Source organism: Onychostruthus taczanowskii, unplaced genomic scaffold, assembly GCF_017590055.1.
Source record: "Onychostruthus taczanowskii isolate IOZ18803 unplaced genomic scaffold, ASM1759005v1 scaffold9, whole genome shotgun sequence".
In the NCBI taxonomy this organism is placed as follows: Eukaryota; Metazoa; Chordata; class Aves; order Passeriformes; family Passeridae; genus Onychostruthus; species Onychostruthus taczanowskii.
In genome coordinates this window covers 15,828,379-15,844,595 of record NW_024506993.1, presented here as the reverse complement: position 1 = coordinate 15,844,595, position 16,217 = coordinate 15,828,379, and the positions used below count along the sequence as shown (strand labels likewise).

The following is a 16,217-nucleotide window of genomic DNA, read 5'->3' as shown; positions in this document are numbered from 1 at the left end:
CAGTTCTTTTCCATTTGTGTGCTCCGCCTTCCTCCCGAGTTTTCCTTGGGTTCTTTTCCAGACCTTCAGCCCCATCCCAGCAGCATCAGCAGGGTCTCAGGTGTTCCACACTCACATAGTGTGTGGGAGTGGGGGCCGTGCTGACCTGGGGGATGCTGTCAGAGGAGCAGATCTGCACTGCCAGCCACAGAATGCATCCCAGGCCAACATCACCATCATCATCATCACTGTGTGCAGGTCTGCTGGGGCTGCCAGAGCTATTTGTGCCTTTAGGGAACACTCCAGTGCTGCAGAGATCCATCCCCCTGTTTATGTGCGCTTGGCAGGATTACATAAATTGCCTTTAAAAGTTGACTTCTTTATAAGCCATTTTCTGCTTCATAAAATGTTTATTACTGTTGTTTTTCTCCCAGTCTCCTTCCTCACTGCATTTTCCATCACTGTACTGGGAAGCTCCCCTCTTCTGCTGCCCCTCTGCTTCCCACCTCTCCCAGCTTTTGATGTTGGAAAGGGCCCTTTGAAGGGTCAGAGCCCAGCAGGCCCTTTTTCCTTGGAAAAGAAAAATAGCCATACATTGAGCTGTGGATGTAGGAGCTGCTGGGGACAGGGTTTAACCACTCGGTGGTTTTGGGGACATTTGTGGAGGTGGCAGGGGGATCACAAGTGCTGGACAGCCCCATGCTGCTGCCTCCATCTGTAACCCCTGCCTGCAAGCACATGAGGAATAACAAAGCCCAGATAATTTCAAGCTCCATTAGAAACGAAACTCCAGGGAAAAGGGGATTGCTGTTTGCCAAATGGGGATGGACAGGAGCAATAACAGGGACTGTGCTCCTGACTGCCCAGGAAAGGTGCAGGATAAAGCAGGGATACATGGCAGCATGGCTGGGTACCCAGCCACGGCCACACAGCCCTGGGTGCTGCATCCCTCCAGGTGCAGGATCCTGCCCCATCCTGCTGCCCCATCCTGCTGCTCCACCCAGCACTGCTGGGTGTGTGTCTGCGGGGGAGCAGCAGCCGTGCCATGCCGTGCCATGCCGTGCCACGTGTGGGCTCTTGCTCCCGTGGGCTGGGCACGGCCACGCAGGCAGGGCTTTGTGTTCAAAGCAGCACCAGAAGGGTGAACGCCAGCTCCTTATCCTCCTTTCATTTTTCTTCCCCTTTAATTACAGATCCTACTTATCGGCTGAGAACAGAAAGATTGTCACCGTAACCTTGCACTTGCCCTTGTAGAAGGTTTACCTAAAAAGTTAGAAAATAAAATCAAATACTCTAATTTGCAGTCGTCTTGCCATTTCAAACCCAGTTTTCATTACAGCACAGAAAGTGCATTGAAGCTGTGTTTATAACCCCCTTTTAGATAACAAATCACATTTTCTTTTGGCTGGCGAGTGTGTAGAATTGATATTTTTTTTTTTCAGTTTAATGGGTTTGTGTGTTCAGGAATGATCTCCATCAGCTGAGAGTCTTTATTGTGTTTGATATAATGTCAGCTTTCATTACGCTCGGAGAATTACTGTGCTATAGCACCAACCTTGCTCCTGTAGCGCCGGTCTGGCCGAAAAGCAGAACAAGAAAATCATTCACAAAACCCCTGTGTCGGTGCTGCTCCCTCTTAAAAACCAGGGATGGGGCTTAAGGGGCCTTGCCCAACCCCCCACTCTGCAAGACCACTGGGCCACCCATGGCTTCTCCATGACTATGATGGTTTGGTGTAAGGGTTGCTGGCTTTCCTCAGTGCTGCTTTCCCATCCCATCCCATCGGGCAGGGGGTCTCCAACAGCCTCTCTGTGTGTGCTGGCATCCCTGTGGCAGCCGGCTGCAGTGGAGGGGAGCAGCAGCCACGCCTCGTTCGAGGCAGCCTCAGAGGAGCAGGACAGACAGGAGATGCCATGTAAAGAAGAATAGCTGGCGAGCTGTGATCAGATAAAACATCTTCTTGGGGAGATGAAAAAACTGTTGACAGGTCACTTAAATATTTCCCCAGCTCTGTCAGAGAGGCAGAGGGAGGAAATTGCTTTTAAAAAAAAAGATGCCAAGGCAGATTATGATGACTGTTTCCACCTGTCCTGGGTAATGCGTACGGCCCCTGATGGTGGATGGGATGCAGGGAATTCACAGTGCTGCAGGAGAAATATGGGCCCCACCAGACTCCTTCTGGGTCTATCCAGCAGCCTGTGGTGGCTGGGGCTAACCATGAATATTGTCCTCTTCAGGGGACTAGGAAAGGATTCATCATGGTGCATATGGACAAGAATATCTCTAGCCAGCTGAAATAAAGGTTCAGCCCCTACCAGCCACAGGCAGGTGTGGCTGTGACTGCAGGTAGGAATTTCTCCCAGGAATTCATCCAGCCCCTTTGGAGCCTGTTCCTGGCTGTGGCCCTCACACCAGCCCATGGCAGGTGTAGCAGGAACACTTTCTTTGCTCTGTTGTTCCCCAGCCAAGAGGCTGCTGTGCCCATGGCAGGGCTCAGACACCTCGGGCTGAGCACTCACCTGGCTGAGACCTGCAGCCCCAGCTGCAGCCAGGACCAATGAGCAGCACACACCAATCCCCAGGGACAGCCATGGGGTGGCCCCATCCTGCTCCTCGTGGCCAGGAGGGCTTGGCAGGGTGATGCTGTGGTGGGGATGTGCTGTGTCCCTGCTCATGCTCTGCTCCTCTGGCCATAGCACAGCTGTGAGGCTGCAGGAGCTCTGTGACACATGCAGGATGTCATCTGTATGAAAGGTGCAGCTATAAGCAAAAAGCTGTTGCTATTTCTGTGTGCTTAATGGTTCAGGGACATGAAGAAGTACCTAAATACTCCCTGTCCTCTCTAAGTGCTGATGGCAGAGGAAAGGTGAGCTCGTGAGCAGAGCCCCCAGTGCTGTGTGGGCACACCAGCTCCTGCTTGCTCTCCCCACCTACTGTACTACCCACGTGTCTGACCAGCACAGCTCTGGTCACCTGGCTTTCTCCGCACTGGTAAGCTGTGGCCTGGGATGCTGGTCCTGCCACCAGCTCCATCCAGTGGCTGGAAAACAGGCAGGTGCCAGCTTGGGATCCATCTTTTCTTCCCCACCACCCTCTGAGTTTCTCCTAACTGCCTGAAGGCAAACTGTTGCAGGATTTGGCTCTTCCAGAGCCAATTAAATCTTGAAAGAGATTTGCTGACCACAGGGGTCACCTGTGCTGCTCAGAGAAATGAAACCCACAGCCGGAGGCTGAGAGGGACCAAAATCAATGCGCTGCAGCAGGATCTGCCTGCAAAACTGCCCCGGGGAGCTGCAGCGTCCCCAGGGCATGTGATTAGCAGGGTGACCCTTACAAGAGACACTGAGCAATCCTGTGGAGTACTACAGATCCTACAGGTCTCCGGAGAAGGATTAGCCAGATTAGGTGATTTTACAGGAAAGCTCTATAGGGGAGAGTGAGCCATAGCCCTCCTGCAGTGTCCCTGCCAGCTGTGTGATCCAGCTGGACGGCTGGAGCAGGGAGCTGATGTGCCACCAACAGCTCCTTCGAGGTTTTTTAGGGTTGTGGGAGCTCTGTGTGTGATATAGTTTGATTGCCACCTCGTTAGGTCGCTGATTTGGAGGCTTGGGCCAACACCCCTCCTTCCAGACATCTCCAGGCTGCAGCCAGATAACAGAGCACTGACCTTTTCAGCATTATTTTTAGTTGCTGTAATTGTTTTTGGCCAAAAAAAATATCTATTTGAATGCTTGTAGAGGGCTGTGTCAGGGGTTGTGGGGGGAGTGCCCCTCACCACCCACCTGAGACATCTGTGTGCCCCTCCTTGTCCTGGGCTTTGTCTCATACCTGTTCTGCTGCTGTGTGTCAAGGGAGCACCAGTGCAGGGTCCTCCCTTGTGCCACTGGCAAGGCTCCAGCTTGCAGCTCTCCAGAAGCTCACAGCCTGGATTTTTAATCAGCTTTTCACTTGGTGTTTTGGTGTGAAAACAGTGAAGGTGTGGAGCACAGGGCACCTGGGGAGGGCTCAAGGGGATGAGGAAGGAGCCAGGGTCCCTGGGGAGACTCTGGCAAGCAGCATCCCCAGGGCCACCTCCAGGAGGTCCCAGCTGGGTCAAGCCTTGGCCAGGGCTGCCCAGTGACACTGACCCACAAGGGTTTGGTGCAGGTGCGGTGGTGCCTTGGTGGCCTTGCTGGAGAAGCCTGGGCCATGGCTGCAGGGACAGCTGCAGATCAGGTTGGGGTTGCACGGAGCTCCCAGAGTGTTGCACTAGGGTTTATTGTTGCACTGAGAGTTGCACTTCAGGAGCTGAAATAACCCCACACGTACCCACCAGCGACACAGCCATGCAGTGCCATTGTGCAGGTGGCACTTGGCAATTTAGGTAAGAAAATGGCCAGTGGTTAACATATCATGGAGCAGCAGCTCCTCCTTGTCAGCCTCCCCTGCAGTGGGAACCAGTGTGTGCTTCCTGCAGGCTCGGTTGCAAGAGACAGGGACAATATTTTGCTTCAAAATCCCTTGACATCTTCACCCTCTTGTTTTCTTTATTGGTATTTATTCTGAAGGGCTCTAGAAATACCAGTGCTATTTACACAGACCTGGTGCTGAGTTTAACATGGAGCAGAGGAAGAGAGGATTATGTGAAGAAGGCAAATGTGGTTTAAAAAAAATATTAGGGAGCAGAAATTATAGGCCCCCTTGTTGCCTCTCGGAACACTCATGGCATCTTTTTAGAGCATCTCTGAGGACTCTCTCCCTCCTTCCTGGAACAGACACAGGCTTCCAAGTGGCAAGGACGCAGATGCCCTGCCAGCTCCCCCAGTCTCCCTTGGACCCCATGAAAAACCCCCAGCCCCCCAGCATCAGCAGGGCTGTGGCAAGGATTTTGGAGCCTGCCATCAGGGCACATCTCAGGGCCAGGGCCACGCTGATGCTGGCTGTTCCACACGTGCTGTCTCACATGTGGAAACCTCAGCTACTGCCTGAGTGTGACTGAGATCTCACCCAGCTGCTCCTGGGGTCGTCAGGGCTTGAAAGAGGGCTTGCATGGCAAGGGCCCTGTGTTCCCTGGGGGAATCGGTGGGAGGGACGTGCTCCCAGGTGCTCTGCTCCCTGTGCCATGCCCTGTGCCGTGGGAGTGCTGGAGCGGGGAAAGCAGCATCGGGGACGGGCTCTCCTGCCCGAGCATCCTCACCGAGCATCATCACCGAGCATCCTCACCGAGCATCATCACCGAGCATCCTCACCGAGCATCATCACCTCGTGCCCCCTGCACTGCGGAGCGGGGCCTCTGCGGCTGCGAGGGGAATCGAGCTTTTCCGAGGAGCCAGTGGCAAATAAAATGAATAACAAAGCACCTTCTGGATGGCCGTTGTTAGTCACACTCACTCCTGATTAAAGATCATTAAACATGAAATTAGCTGGTTTGTGTTGCGGGTCTCCCCGGGGTTCCTTTAATTAGCAAGTGCAGATGGCCGCGGACCTGGGGAGAGGCGGTGCCGGCGAGGGGCAGGGGCGTGCGTGGGGCCGGAGCGGCGCGGCAGGGCCAGCTGAGGAGAAATTAATTCTTTTTTTTGCCTTTCTTGTTGTTGTAAACCCCACAGCATTTCACAACAAATCACAGATAATTAATAAGTGTGTTCCCTTAATGACTGGGCTTTTTAATAGCAGAAATTGGAAGATGCTGCGTCAATTTTTTTTTTTTTTTACTTTCTCCTCCCGGTGCTGCCTTATCGCAATCACTGAGAGTCGCAGAGCCCGCGGAAGTCTCTGCTCAGGAAGATGCTGGAACTGCCCTTTGCAATCCCCATCCCGGGGAGACACCGGCTGCACAGCCTGCCGGGGTCCCCTGCTGTTCATGTCCCCAAGATCAGCTTCAGGGGTTTCCCACCTCTTGGGAAGCCACTGCAAACCACGCTGGGGAGCAATTTTGTGGCTAAGAGGGTAATCCCGGCGAGGGGTAGCGACTGCCAGCGCTCAGCGGGGCCGGGCTGGTGGGACGGTGGTGCTGCCTGGAGAGCTGCTTGCCTCTCCTGGTCCCTGTCTCCAGCACCAGCCCGTGCCCAGCCTGGGATGGATGTCACAGTGCCACCGTGCCTGGCACAGGGCTGTGTCCAGGTCTGTCCAGAGCAGGGGCAGGCAGGACAGGGATGCAGTCAGTGCCACTGGGGCTTTGGCCGCGTTTCTGCTCGGGGTCAGATCGCTTTCCTCCTTAGATAATAGCAGCAATAATCACCCCGAGGCGCTGCCCGTGCCGGGAAGGCTGGTTGGCTGCTGACGGGGATTGACTGGCAGACGGTGTGCCGGCATCGCACTGGGGCCGGCACGCTGGGAAGAGTCTCTGAGTGCCCTTTAATTACCCTTTCTACTGGTACACGGAATGCTGTTGTGACAGCATCGCTGCTCTCCCAATTGCCTCTTCAGGAATTTTATCAGCTGTCTCGCGTCTTGACACTCTGGGAAGAGGAATCCAAGCAGACCTTTCTGCTTAAATAGGTTCTAAATACCCCAAATTAACGACGTGCATTTCTCTGTGGAAGCAAGGACACTTTTCTCCCTGTTTCTGCAGTGCAGGGAGGGGCCCTGGGTGGCTGCAGGGCCATTGCCTGCCACACTGCCTAAACCTGCCTCTTCTGTGGCTCCTGATGTTTGCAACAGAACCAAAGCAGCCTGGCTGTGGGGACGTGGCACAGGCTGGCACCTGGTGACAGTGCAGAGGCTGCGGTCACACCGGTGTCACTGTCACAGGGCTGTTGGCCCCGCAGTGCTGTGGCTCAGCAGCAGTCAGGAGTGGAGGGAAGCATGGCAGGCCATGGCCAATCCTTGGAGGGTGATGTGGAGGGCGTGAGGTCCTGAACATGTCCCAAGGACAGCATGGGCTGAGAAGGGTTCAGTCCCCAGCAATGTGTTGGCTGCCAAGAGCATGAGGGAGGTGCTGAGGGGACGAGTCAGGGGGAGGAACTCCTTTCCCATCCCTGACCTTGACTGGCACTAACAGCTCTCCCCTTTCTCTGCAGGAGGAAGACATCGAGTACTACGACTCCAAGGCCGACACTGAATATGTAAGTGCTGTCTCTGTGGCACCTCTGGCACAGCCACCACCCTGGCCCAGGGCTGAGCCCCTCGCCAGTCTGTCCCAGCACAGCAGCAGGGGTCGTGGCACAGCATTTGTCACAGCTGTAATCAGATTCTGCAGCGGGCAGCAAGTGCCCGGTGTGCAGCCGTGTCCCCCCAGCTGAGCCCTGGTGACATCTGGCCACGAGCACCGGGCCTGGCAGCAGGCAGGTGGGCAGGTTGCTCTGCTGCCTGCAAAAGTTTCTAAAATTAAAGCTGGCATCTGAAATTCAAATGAAGAGCAAACCTTTAATTAGAGACTGAATCTAATTCTCTGCCCTACTCGGAGCATAGCCATCCTGTGATTTCTGGCAATCAGTGATTTAACTACAGGCCTGTCAGCTCCCATCCCCCGGTGCTCCCGAGAGAGGTGGCATTTGCCGGCTCCTCCCGGTGGTGACAGTGAGGGTGACTTCACTCAGGTGCTGTGCCACGGGCGGTGCTTGCTGCCCTGGGGCACCCCTCTCTGCCCTGGGGCTCCCCACTTTTCTGCCAGGTGACCCAGCTCCCACACTGTGCTGTGGGATCCTTACGAAACAGGGGCTTGTCAGGTCAGTGATGCTCTTGGCGTGAGGCTGCTGAGCAATCCTTGGAGCTGACCAGCAGCCCCAAGCACAGCAGGGTGCTGCCTTGGGGACAGCCCCAGCCAGTGCTGGTGCACCAGGACTGCTCCTTGTCCCCAGGCAGACCTGGCAGCAGAGACAGTAACACAGTGGGAGAGAACATGGTGTTAGCTGCAAACCACTTGCAAACCACACGACCTTATCCAAAAATAACACTCAGGTGACCCCAAGAGCATTCAGAAGGCCCTGTGCAGAAGGGAGGGGAGGATCTAGTCTTGATGGGGTCCCACCAGCTTGGGTGACACTGTCTCTCCTCTCGACCCACCTGGGAGTCTATGCCCCAGAGCAGAGCCAGGGACAGGCTGGAGTGGAGGAGGATGGATGGATGCCTTCAAAGCAGAGCTACTGGCTAACTGCCAGTGCCATTGTCCCCAGGCAGTGACAGTAAGAAGGCTCCTTGGCAGGGGAAGCAGCCACAGAGTCTGGGAGGTGGGATGGGGAAGTCGGGCACTTGCTCTCCTGAGCAGGTCTCCCTGCCCACAGTCCCACTCATTTACAGCTGAGGAAGCAGAGGAAGTCTCCTGTCCCCCGCTTCAGTCTGGGGGGAGCTAGCAAAGGAGGGAGGAGAGGATCCTGCCATGGCTGCTCTGGAGAGGATGGAGCTAATGGGCTTAAAATACATTAAAGGGGATTTTGGATAGAAGTGAAGGAAAAACTGCCTGGCGGTTCAGGCAGGAGGAGACAGCCTGGGGAGCAGAGCAACTCCCAGCACAGGGGATGAGGAGCAGGACTAATGCATCCATCAGGCTGGGCTGGGCTTTTGCTATCACTGCTGCAGGGCAGGGGACAGAAGCTGGATGTCCCCATGCCCGCTGTTCCCCTGTCACACCCCACCATCCTGGTCACATTAGGCAGGATTAGGAAACAGGAGGCATCTTGACCTTGGAGCTGTGCCCTTGGACCCTCCCAGCACAGGGGGCACTGGGGAGAGGCTGTGCACAGCGGCATGGCACAGTGTCACTGGGGACTGCAGGGCTCAGCTCCCTGATCCCTCCCTTGCCCAAAGGAGCTGACATATCGAGGAGGAACAGCCCTGCAAATCCCTCACCAGACACATCAGCTTTAGGCCTGCTCTGGGGAGATACCAAGCAAAATTGCAAAATTGGGGGTGTCCTGTTCTTGATGTATGTGGGTTTGGCAGGGAGGGCACTTCCCTACCTCTGCTGTTGTTTCCTTACCAGTGAAATCCCAACAAAATTCCAACAAAAATAATGGAGGAAAAAAAGAAGATGCTGCTGAGGAAAAAAAAAGGAGAAATTATACCAGAAAGTCTGAGTGGAACATAATAGTGCTCTTTCCATCCTTTCTTTATTTAGCTTCAATTTTTCTATTTAAATGGAGCAGGACATAGCTGAGCCAGAGTTGGTGCTGATGGACAATGGCTTCTGCCCATAACTGGGGCTTATTCACAAGCCTTACACTGGCTTTAGCTGCAGTGAGGAGGAAATGAGCTTATTCATCTTGCCTGCACCTCAGCTCCACTATCCGCCCAAACAGACTTTGGATTTCCAAGTGGTTTTTAACAAATGGGAATATCAGAAGATTTTCCCAGGGGTCCCCAAGGCTGTCAGAATGTTTGCAGAAGTGAAGTTTTCACCTTTCCCCGCTAGCAAGAACCATGGGGTTTATGTGGGGAGAAGTGTTGAAATCAGCAGACGGTCTCAGTTGGGTGTCACAGGTAGAACAACACAGAAATAAATTCATTTTCCATCTTTTGTGTTGTGTTCCTGGCAGGGGATGATGCTTGTCAAAGCTGAGCCTGGGACGTACTGTACTCAGGTGGAAACAGCTCAGCTGTGTGAGGGTATCCTGGCCCCAAGGTCAGCCCTCCAGCCCCTGCCACCCACCTGAGGTCCTGGGGAGGGCTGAGAGCCAGGGGCTGATGGTGGGAGGCTCCGTGCCAGCCTCAGCCCCTCTGCTGCAGGGGAGGTGGGGCTGCCCTCTCACTGCTCACCCCTCTCACTGCTCACCCTGCTCAGTAGATGCAGCAAGGAGGGGAAGGAGGGGAGGGAAAAAAAGCCCCTAAATGTCAGCAGCAGCAGATGAAGGGTGTTGGAAAATTTAATCTTCCAACTTTCTCAACTAATGTGACATTTGGATTTCCTCACGATAAGCTATCAGCCCCAGAAGTTTCTTTCTTTTTCCTTTTTTCTTTTTTTTTTCTCCTATTTTTTTAACTTCTCTCCTCTGGCTGGTAATTTAAAAATAAATGGTCTAGAAAGATCTCTAAACAGTACCTTTGGCAAAGATTAAAAAAAGCGAAGGGGGATAGGGGAGCAGGCTGGCGGGAGAGGCTGATTGTTATTTATAACCTGGGCTGCTGTAAAAGCAGGAATGTGGCTGGAGAACACATCATCTCCCTCCTCAGCATTAAATTACTGCATTTCAGGAAAAATTTATATATTTAAGGAGAAAGACCCTTCTGCAGAGGCCTGGAGTTTCTCAGCCATGTGTTGGGGGCTGGCATTTATATCCATTATTAGCAGAATCACAGCATGTTGATACGAATATTTCGCTGGCCTTTCCACACTTAGCGTGGATGGGTGCCCCTGGGAGATTGAAAAGGCTGTGCTGGCATCTCGGTGTGTTCTCCATCAGGTGTGTGGGGCAGGCCGGGGGAGGCAGGATGCTGCCGGGGTGCTGCGGCCAGACCAGCCCTGCGTTTGTCACCGGGGCTGCCATTTAAGCAGCCGTCATTAGCTGTGATGGCTGGTTCCCATGGAGATAAGCAGTGAACGGGGGGGCTGCATCTGCGGGAGCTGGATCGGCATCGCTGCTGCGCCAGGTCACACCCCGGCTCCCTGCACGGCTCCTGGGGACCGCGACAGTCCTGCTGCCCGCGGGCACGCTGGCTCTCCTCAGCCAGCGCCAGCCTGCATGGAGCAGCGGGCAGGCGATTGCCCAGAGCGTGGCAGCCTCCAGTAAAGCTGTTGGGTGGTGCTGCTGGTGCTCACTGGGTGTTGGGGCATCTCTGGGCTTTGTCCTGTCTGTCATTTTGGGAGACTGAAGAGAAAATGTGACTGACAACCCAGCTGTGAAAGCTGTGGAGGTGGCAAAAGCTCTCAGGGCGTGATGACTTCTTGCTGAAGCAGTAAATATGTATCATATTGATATATTGCCATGAAGTCGATTTCTAATGGTGTGTAGCAAATAATATATTCAAACTGTAGCATCTATTTGTGTTATGTTGTATGCACTGTAACAGATAAATAGATGTTTCCAAGTTCTTTTGAAATGTAATGATGAGGAATGCTGCAAGATCTGGCTAGGGGCCTGCCGAGATGCTCACAGTTAAACCGATGTAAATTCGGGAGGACTTGAATCATCTGCTTTGCTCTGATTTAAATTGAATGCAGGATTTCTTCCCTTGGCCTTCCCAAGGTGTCTCTTTGTATCCCAGATCTCCCCTCCCTGCCTGGGCTTCACCTGCCTTCATGTGGCTGGAAATTAACCCCTTTCAGGGGCCAAATTCAGCCCGGCTTAAACAGAAACAACTGGGTTGAGGCTGGGGGATTTATGGATAAAGGGCAAATGTAGCTTGGATAACATGAGCCCTTTCTGCAGGTCTGTTTGCCATATAGGTGTCAGTGATGCATGAAGTGCCCCATGTATAGATAGCTGTATATTTGTCCCCAAGATCTATACATGTGCCTCTTCACAGCTCCATGAATGAGAGCAGCCAGACAGCACCAAACCTGGCAGCATACAAATTAGCCCCTCAGAAGTGGGTGAGATCACGGAATAATGATAAACAGAGGAGCAGTAATTATATACAGTAGTTCCAGCTCCGATGAAGTGGGGAATAGCCATGCCAGCATGAGGGAAAGAGGGAGGGCTGGATTTTCCAGCTGCTGGTGGGGCAGTGGATGGGCTGTGGCAGGGTGCCCTGCTGATCTGAGATGGGGAGAGATGGGGAGCTGTCACCAGGAATTTGCTGGATGAGTTAAAAAAGGGTTTAGTGTCAAAGCAGAGTTTTTGGTGCTGCAGATGCCCTCAGGCCACAGCTTTATCCCAAAGCCTGCTTTCAGCAGGCACCTCTGTATCGCTGTGTGGTGCTCAGAGAGGTTTGCAGGGATGAATATTGTGTGTGCTCTCCCCAGAGAGCTGAGCCCCATGGACAGCAGGCTTGGGGCCAGATGCAGTCTCCGGGCAGCCCATGGCCTGGCACTCCCCGGAGTGCCGGCTCTGCTGCAGCGTCACGGCTTTGCAGGGGCTCCAGCAGTCTGGTTTTGCCTTTTCTCCAGATTTACGTAAAATTGAGAGCATAATCTGGATTTTGATCTCGGAGACATAGCTCCAGGGAGTTGGGAACCTGCCTGCCTCCTGCTTGGCTAGTGCAGCTGTAATTGAGTCCAGCATCTTTCTGGGCAGCTGGAGCCCCTGCACCAAGGTCGGCTGGGCAGTGTGGTACACTCACAGGCCATCAGCTGGAATTAAACCCAAACCTTGCATATTAATCCTGTTACTCTCCCGAGCTGTGGCAAATGCTTTGGCCACCCCTCTCAATGTCATGGGAATGTCACCACCTTAGTGGCCGGCCGGAGGTGTTGCAGGGGAGGTGACATTTCTCCATGTCATCTGTGAAGGGGAAACAAGGAGGGGGCCAGGATGGGTGTTAAACAAGCTTTGTCGTTTACTTCCCAAACCCATAGTTTTTCTTTAAATATATGGCTTTTCCTGTGAGAATTCAGGTCTGTGTTCCCTGGGTTTTGTCGAGGGGAGCCTGGCCAGTGGGAGAGATGCTTGTGGTGGGCCACTGAGGACAGCAGGATGGGACCATCCCCTACCCCTTGTGTTCCCTGGTCTCGTGGTTCTTTGCTGTGGACAGCGTGGGGCATCCCTTCAGGTGTCTGTTCCAGTTTGGGCTTGGCACTGTTGCCTGTCCCTGCCTGTGGATGGTGCAGGCAGCTCTGTGTCCCTGCCCCTCTTCAGCAGGGATGTAGCTCCAGAAGCACAAAGAGCAGGTGCTGCAGCATCCTTCTCTCCCTCCTTCCTACCCTGAGCATCTCCCAGCTGACTGCAAACAGCCTTCCCCAGCTGCTGGGCTCGTGGCAGGGATGGGCAGCTCACAGCCAGCACCTTCTCCTGGGTTTCTTTGCTCCTGGTGGGGTGGCAGAGGCAATTTCTCCAGCTCTGTAGTGAGTCCACCCCCATTCTCACTCTTCCCCCCATTGCCCCGTGCTTCAGCTCCTACCCTGTCCCCTGTCTGCAACCACCCAGCTGTTCTGCCTGCACCAGCTCAGCCCTGCCTGCCTTTCCAGAGGGATTTTACCCTCAGTGCCATGCTGGCAGCAGGGCTGGGGAATGGAGAGGAGGGCTGGGAAGGTGAGGGAGTGTGTTCCAGCACCAGCAGTGGGGAATTCGCCATCTCTCCACCATAATTAAATATTGTTTGCATTGCTTATTGACAGAGCGCTAAGCTGCACTCCGTTTTAATTTGCTCTTTGATAGTTGCCTTTTGCTGCTAATTGATTTTCAAGGCCTTTTTTTGATTTTTTTTCCATGTCTGATTTAATACCTGCTGTGCTACCAAAGCTGGAGAGAAAAGGGGTAACCAGCCTTTGTACCCACCTGCTCCTGGCAGGCCAAATCCACACGGGATCCAGCAGGGCTGGTCTCCCCCACAGAACATTTGGTGATGGGCTTCAGGTGGAGGTGTTCCCATGTCCATCCAGGGTTGGAACCCTGGTGACCCCATGCACTCTGCTCCTTCCCCAGGACGACCCTGATGGAGAAGAGATCGAGAGGGAGAAGTCCAACTCCTTGAAGCTGGAGTTCACTGATGATGACAACTTCAAGACCAAGGTTAACTATTCATACGCTGCCGTGCAGATCCCCACGGACATCTACAAAGGCTGTGAGTGTTCCTCCTCACCCTCTCCAATTCCTGCTGCCTGGTTGGGCATCCACCTCTCCTGCCTGGAGCACTGCAGCCCCATGGACCATCAGCTCTGGGTGCTCCATCTGGGTCTTGGTGGCTGTCTCCCAGACAGACAGGTAGTAAAACAAGGCAGAGTCACCGTATCAGGATCGAGGTGACAATGTGTCCCCTCCCCAGGGACACTCAAGAGCTCAGCACAGGCAAAAGAGGCAGACTGGGGATTAGGAGTTATTAAAGAAGGTTAGGGAAGGGATGGGGAGCTAAGGAGAGGTGGTGATTATGGCCGAGGGTAAAGCTCAGCTGTGCCCACATGGCTCTGATCCTCCTGCAGAAGATCCCAGCAAAGCTCGAGAAGGCTCAAAGCAGGCACAGAGACGTTCAGAGGGATGGAGCAGCTCTGTGCAGCAGCAGCTACAGAGGCAGCACCGACCTGCTTGTAGGAGGGAGTGAGACACGGCTGGGCAGTGGCAGAGGGTGAAGCAGCGATGCTGCCAGTCTTCAGCCTACTTGGGGCTGACGTGATGAAAAGGGAGAAAAAGCAGCTGCAGTCCCGCAGGAAGGCAGCCAAGGGTGACTGCAGGACAGCGTGATGCCACCCCGTAGCTGCCGGGACGTGCAAGGGGGTCAGGCCGTGCCCCTGTGGCTGCTGCAGGCACAGGCTGCTCCAGAAACGGGGATGGGCTGGTGGGCCAGCCCGGGAGTGGGCAGGGATGGATGGGTGGACGGGCGGATGGCACAGGATGTGCCACACCAGCTTCAGTCCCCACCGAGCGCTGTGACCGTCCCTGAGCTTTCAGATCCCTCCGGTACCTCGCCCTGCTGCGGTGACACATGGTGACAGCCGGTCTCCATTTCCCTCTAGTGGCTGCTCGGCTCCGAGCTGGGACCGCTCCCAGATGGAGGGCATCCTGCAGCCCCCGCCGGCCGCATCCTGCAGCCCAGCCCCGGACCCTGCTGTCATGGGCGTCCCCAGCTGCCCCACACCACCCGGGGCACCGCTGTCCCCACACCTGTGTTCCAGTGGCACTTGCTGAGGGTGGCGATGGTGGCGGTGGGGGCCGGGCTCACGTTCCTGCCCCGAGCGGAGCGTTCCCGGTGCTCGGCTCGTTACGGGCACGGCTGCGCTCGGAGCCGCTCGGGTGCAGCGATTTCACCGCGCAGGCAGCGGCGGATTAGGAATTTGCAATTAGTTTTATTACCCTGCCAGCGCAGGGCGGGCAGCTGATGAAGCACATCGTGCGAGCCGGCTGGGCTGCGCGGGGTGAAATGGCTCGTTCCTCCTCAGCCCTGCTCGCCAGCCCACGCCACGGGCACACGGATGATCCCAGCCCGCCCTGGGCCGGGGCAAGCGGGAGATGAACGCGATCCGGGGACTCGCATCTGCTCAGACAGGGGTGCTGGAGAGGGATGTGGCAGTGGGGGGTGACAGTGCAGGGAGTGTCAGCACCTCTTACCAGACCGGGAAAGGGGCTGCAGCCACAGGCACAGAGCGTGTGGGCACCGGGATAGGGCCAGGTCCGGCCACACCAGGGTGCTCCAGAGATCCAGGGTGCAGGGAAGGGTCTAACTGCTGCTGCTCCACAGAGAGTGGTTTGGGGTGGGGGCAGGGGCCCCCTGTCCTGCCAGGGACAGCAGGGAGCGTGGCGCGTCCCCGCAGAGCTGTGGGCGGGAGCGTGTCCCGGCGGGACCGGCGGAGAGGCGCTATCGCTGCCTGGCACGCTGATTAAACCCCGCGGCGACGCCCGCCGCCGTCACCCCTCGCTACACTCACAAATTACATCCTATATGTGTTTTATTTACTGTGCCATTTTTAATTAAATATGCAGTCGCTCGCGGGCAGGGCGGGGCTGGGCTTACTCTGATGGGGACAGGGACGAGATGGGGACAGGGACGGGGATGTCGCCAGTGGGGATAGCAGCTCTGACCTCGACTGAGAGGGACAGGCGCCATCCCAAGCAGGGACACAGCTTCATCACTCTGCACATGTGAGAGAGTAGGAACTGTATTTGTTCACAGGGATGATATGGGGGCTACACTCATGTCCTGGGAAGGTGTAGGGGCTGCATTCGTGCTCAGAGATAATAGAAGGGCTGTGTTTGGGCACAGGGACAATATGAGTCGCATTCAGTACAAACAACTGGTGTGGCTGATGGCCCCGAGGGTCTGGGTGTGTAGGTGCTGCCAGGGCTATCATGGATGTGTCAGGGCCCAGCCCGGTGCCCAGCTGAGGCTGGCAGCACTGCCCAGGGCTGCTCCAGGCAGGCAGCAGCCTGGCAGCCAGCTCATAGCCACTTCTCCTGGGAAAAACCACATCCTGTGTCAGAGCCAAACAAGAAATCATCCTAAGTGCCCAGATAACAGCACTGTGTGTGGGCACAGCACTGAGGAATGGCTGGGGAGATACGGGTAGAGTAAATCAAGGTTTGAAGGCATGGCTGCCTGAGGGAAAGACAATTCTTCAGCAGTCCTGCTGGGATAAAGGGATCCAGGATTCATCCTGGGAAACCTACCCACATCCTGCCAGTGCCTTGGGACCACAGTGAAGGCTGGAATGGGTGATGACGGTGTTTCCAGAAGGGACAAGTGTGGGAGGAAGGCTTAGGAGAGCTAAATTTACTGCTCAAATGCACACTGGCTCC

General features: G+C 55.0%; 1 protein-coding gene across 2 annotated transcripts in view; it reads left to right on the top strand.

Moving 5' to 3' along the window:
- CACNA2D2 (calcium voltage-gated channel auxiliary subunit alpha2delta 2) overlaps positions 1-16,217 on the top strand; it is a 211,585-nt gene that overhangs the window by 172,478 nt on the left and 22,890 nt on the right. For both annotated transcript variants that reach the window (XM_041425943.1, XM_041425942.1), the window contains exons 5-6: positions 6,978-7,022; positions 13,416-13,554. In XM_041425943.1, the coding sequence (XP_041281877.1) occupies positions 6,978-7,022; positions 13,416-13,554 (184 nt within the window). The remainder of the gene's footprint in view (positions 1-6,977; positions 7,023-13,415; positions 13,555-16,217) is intronic.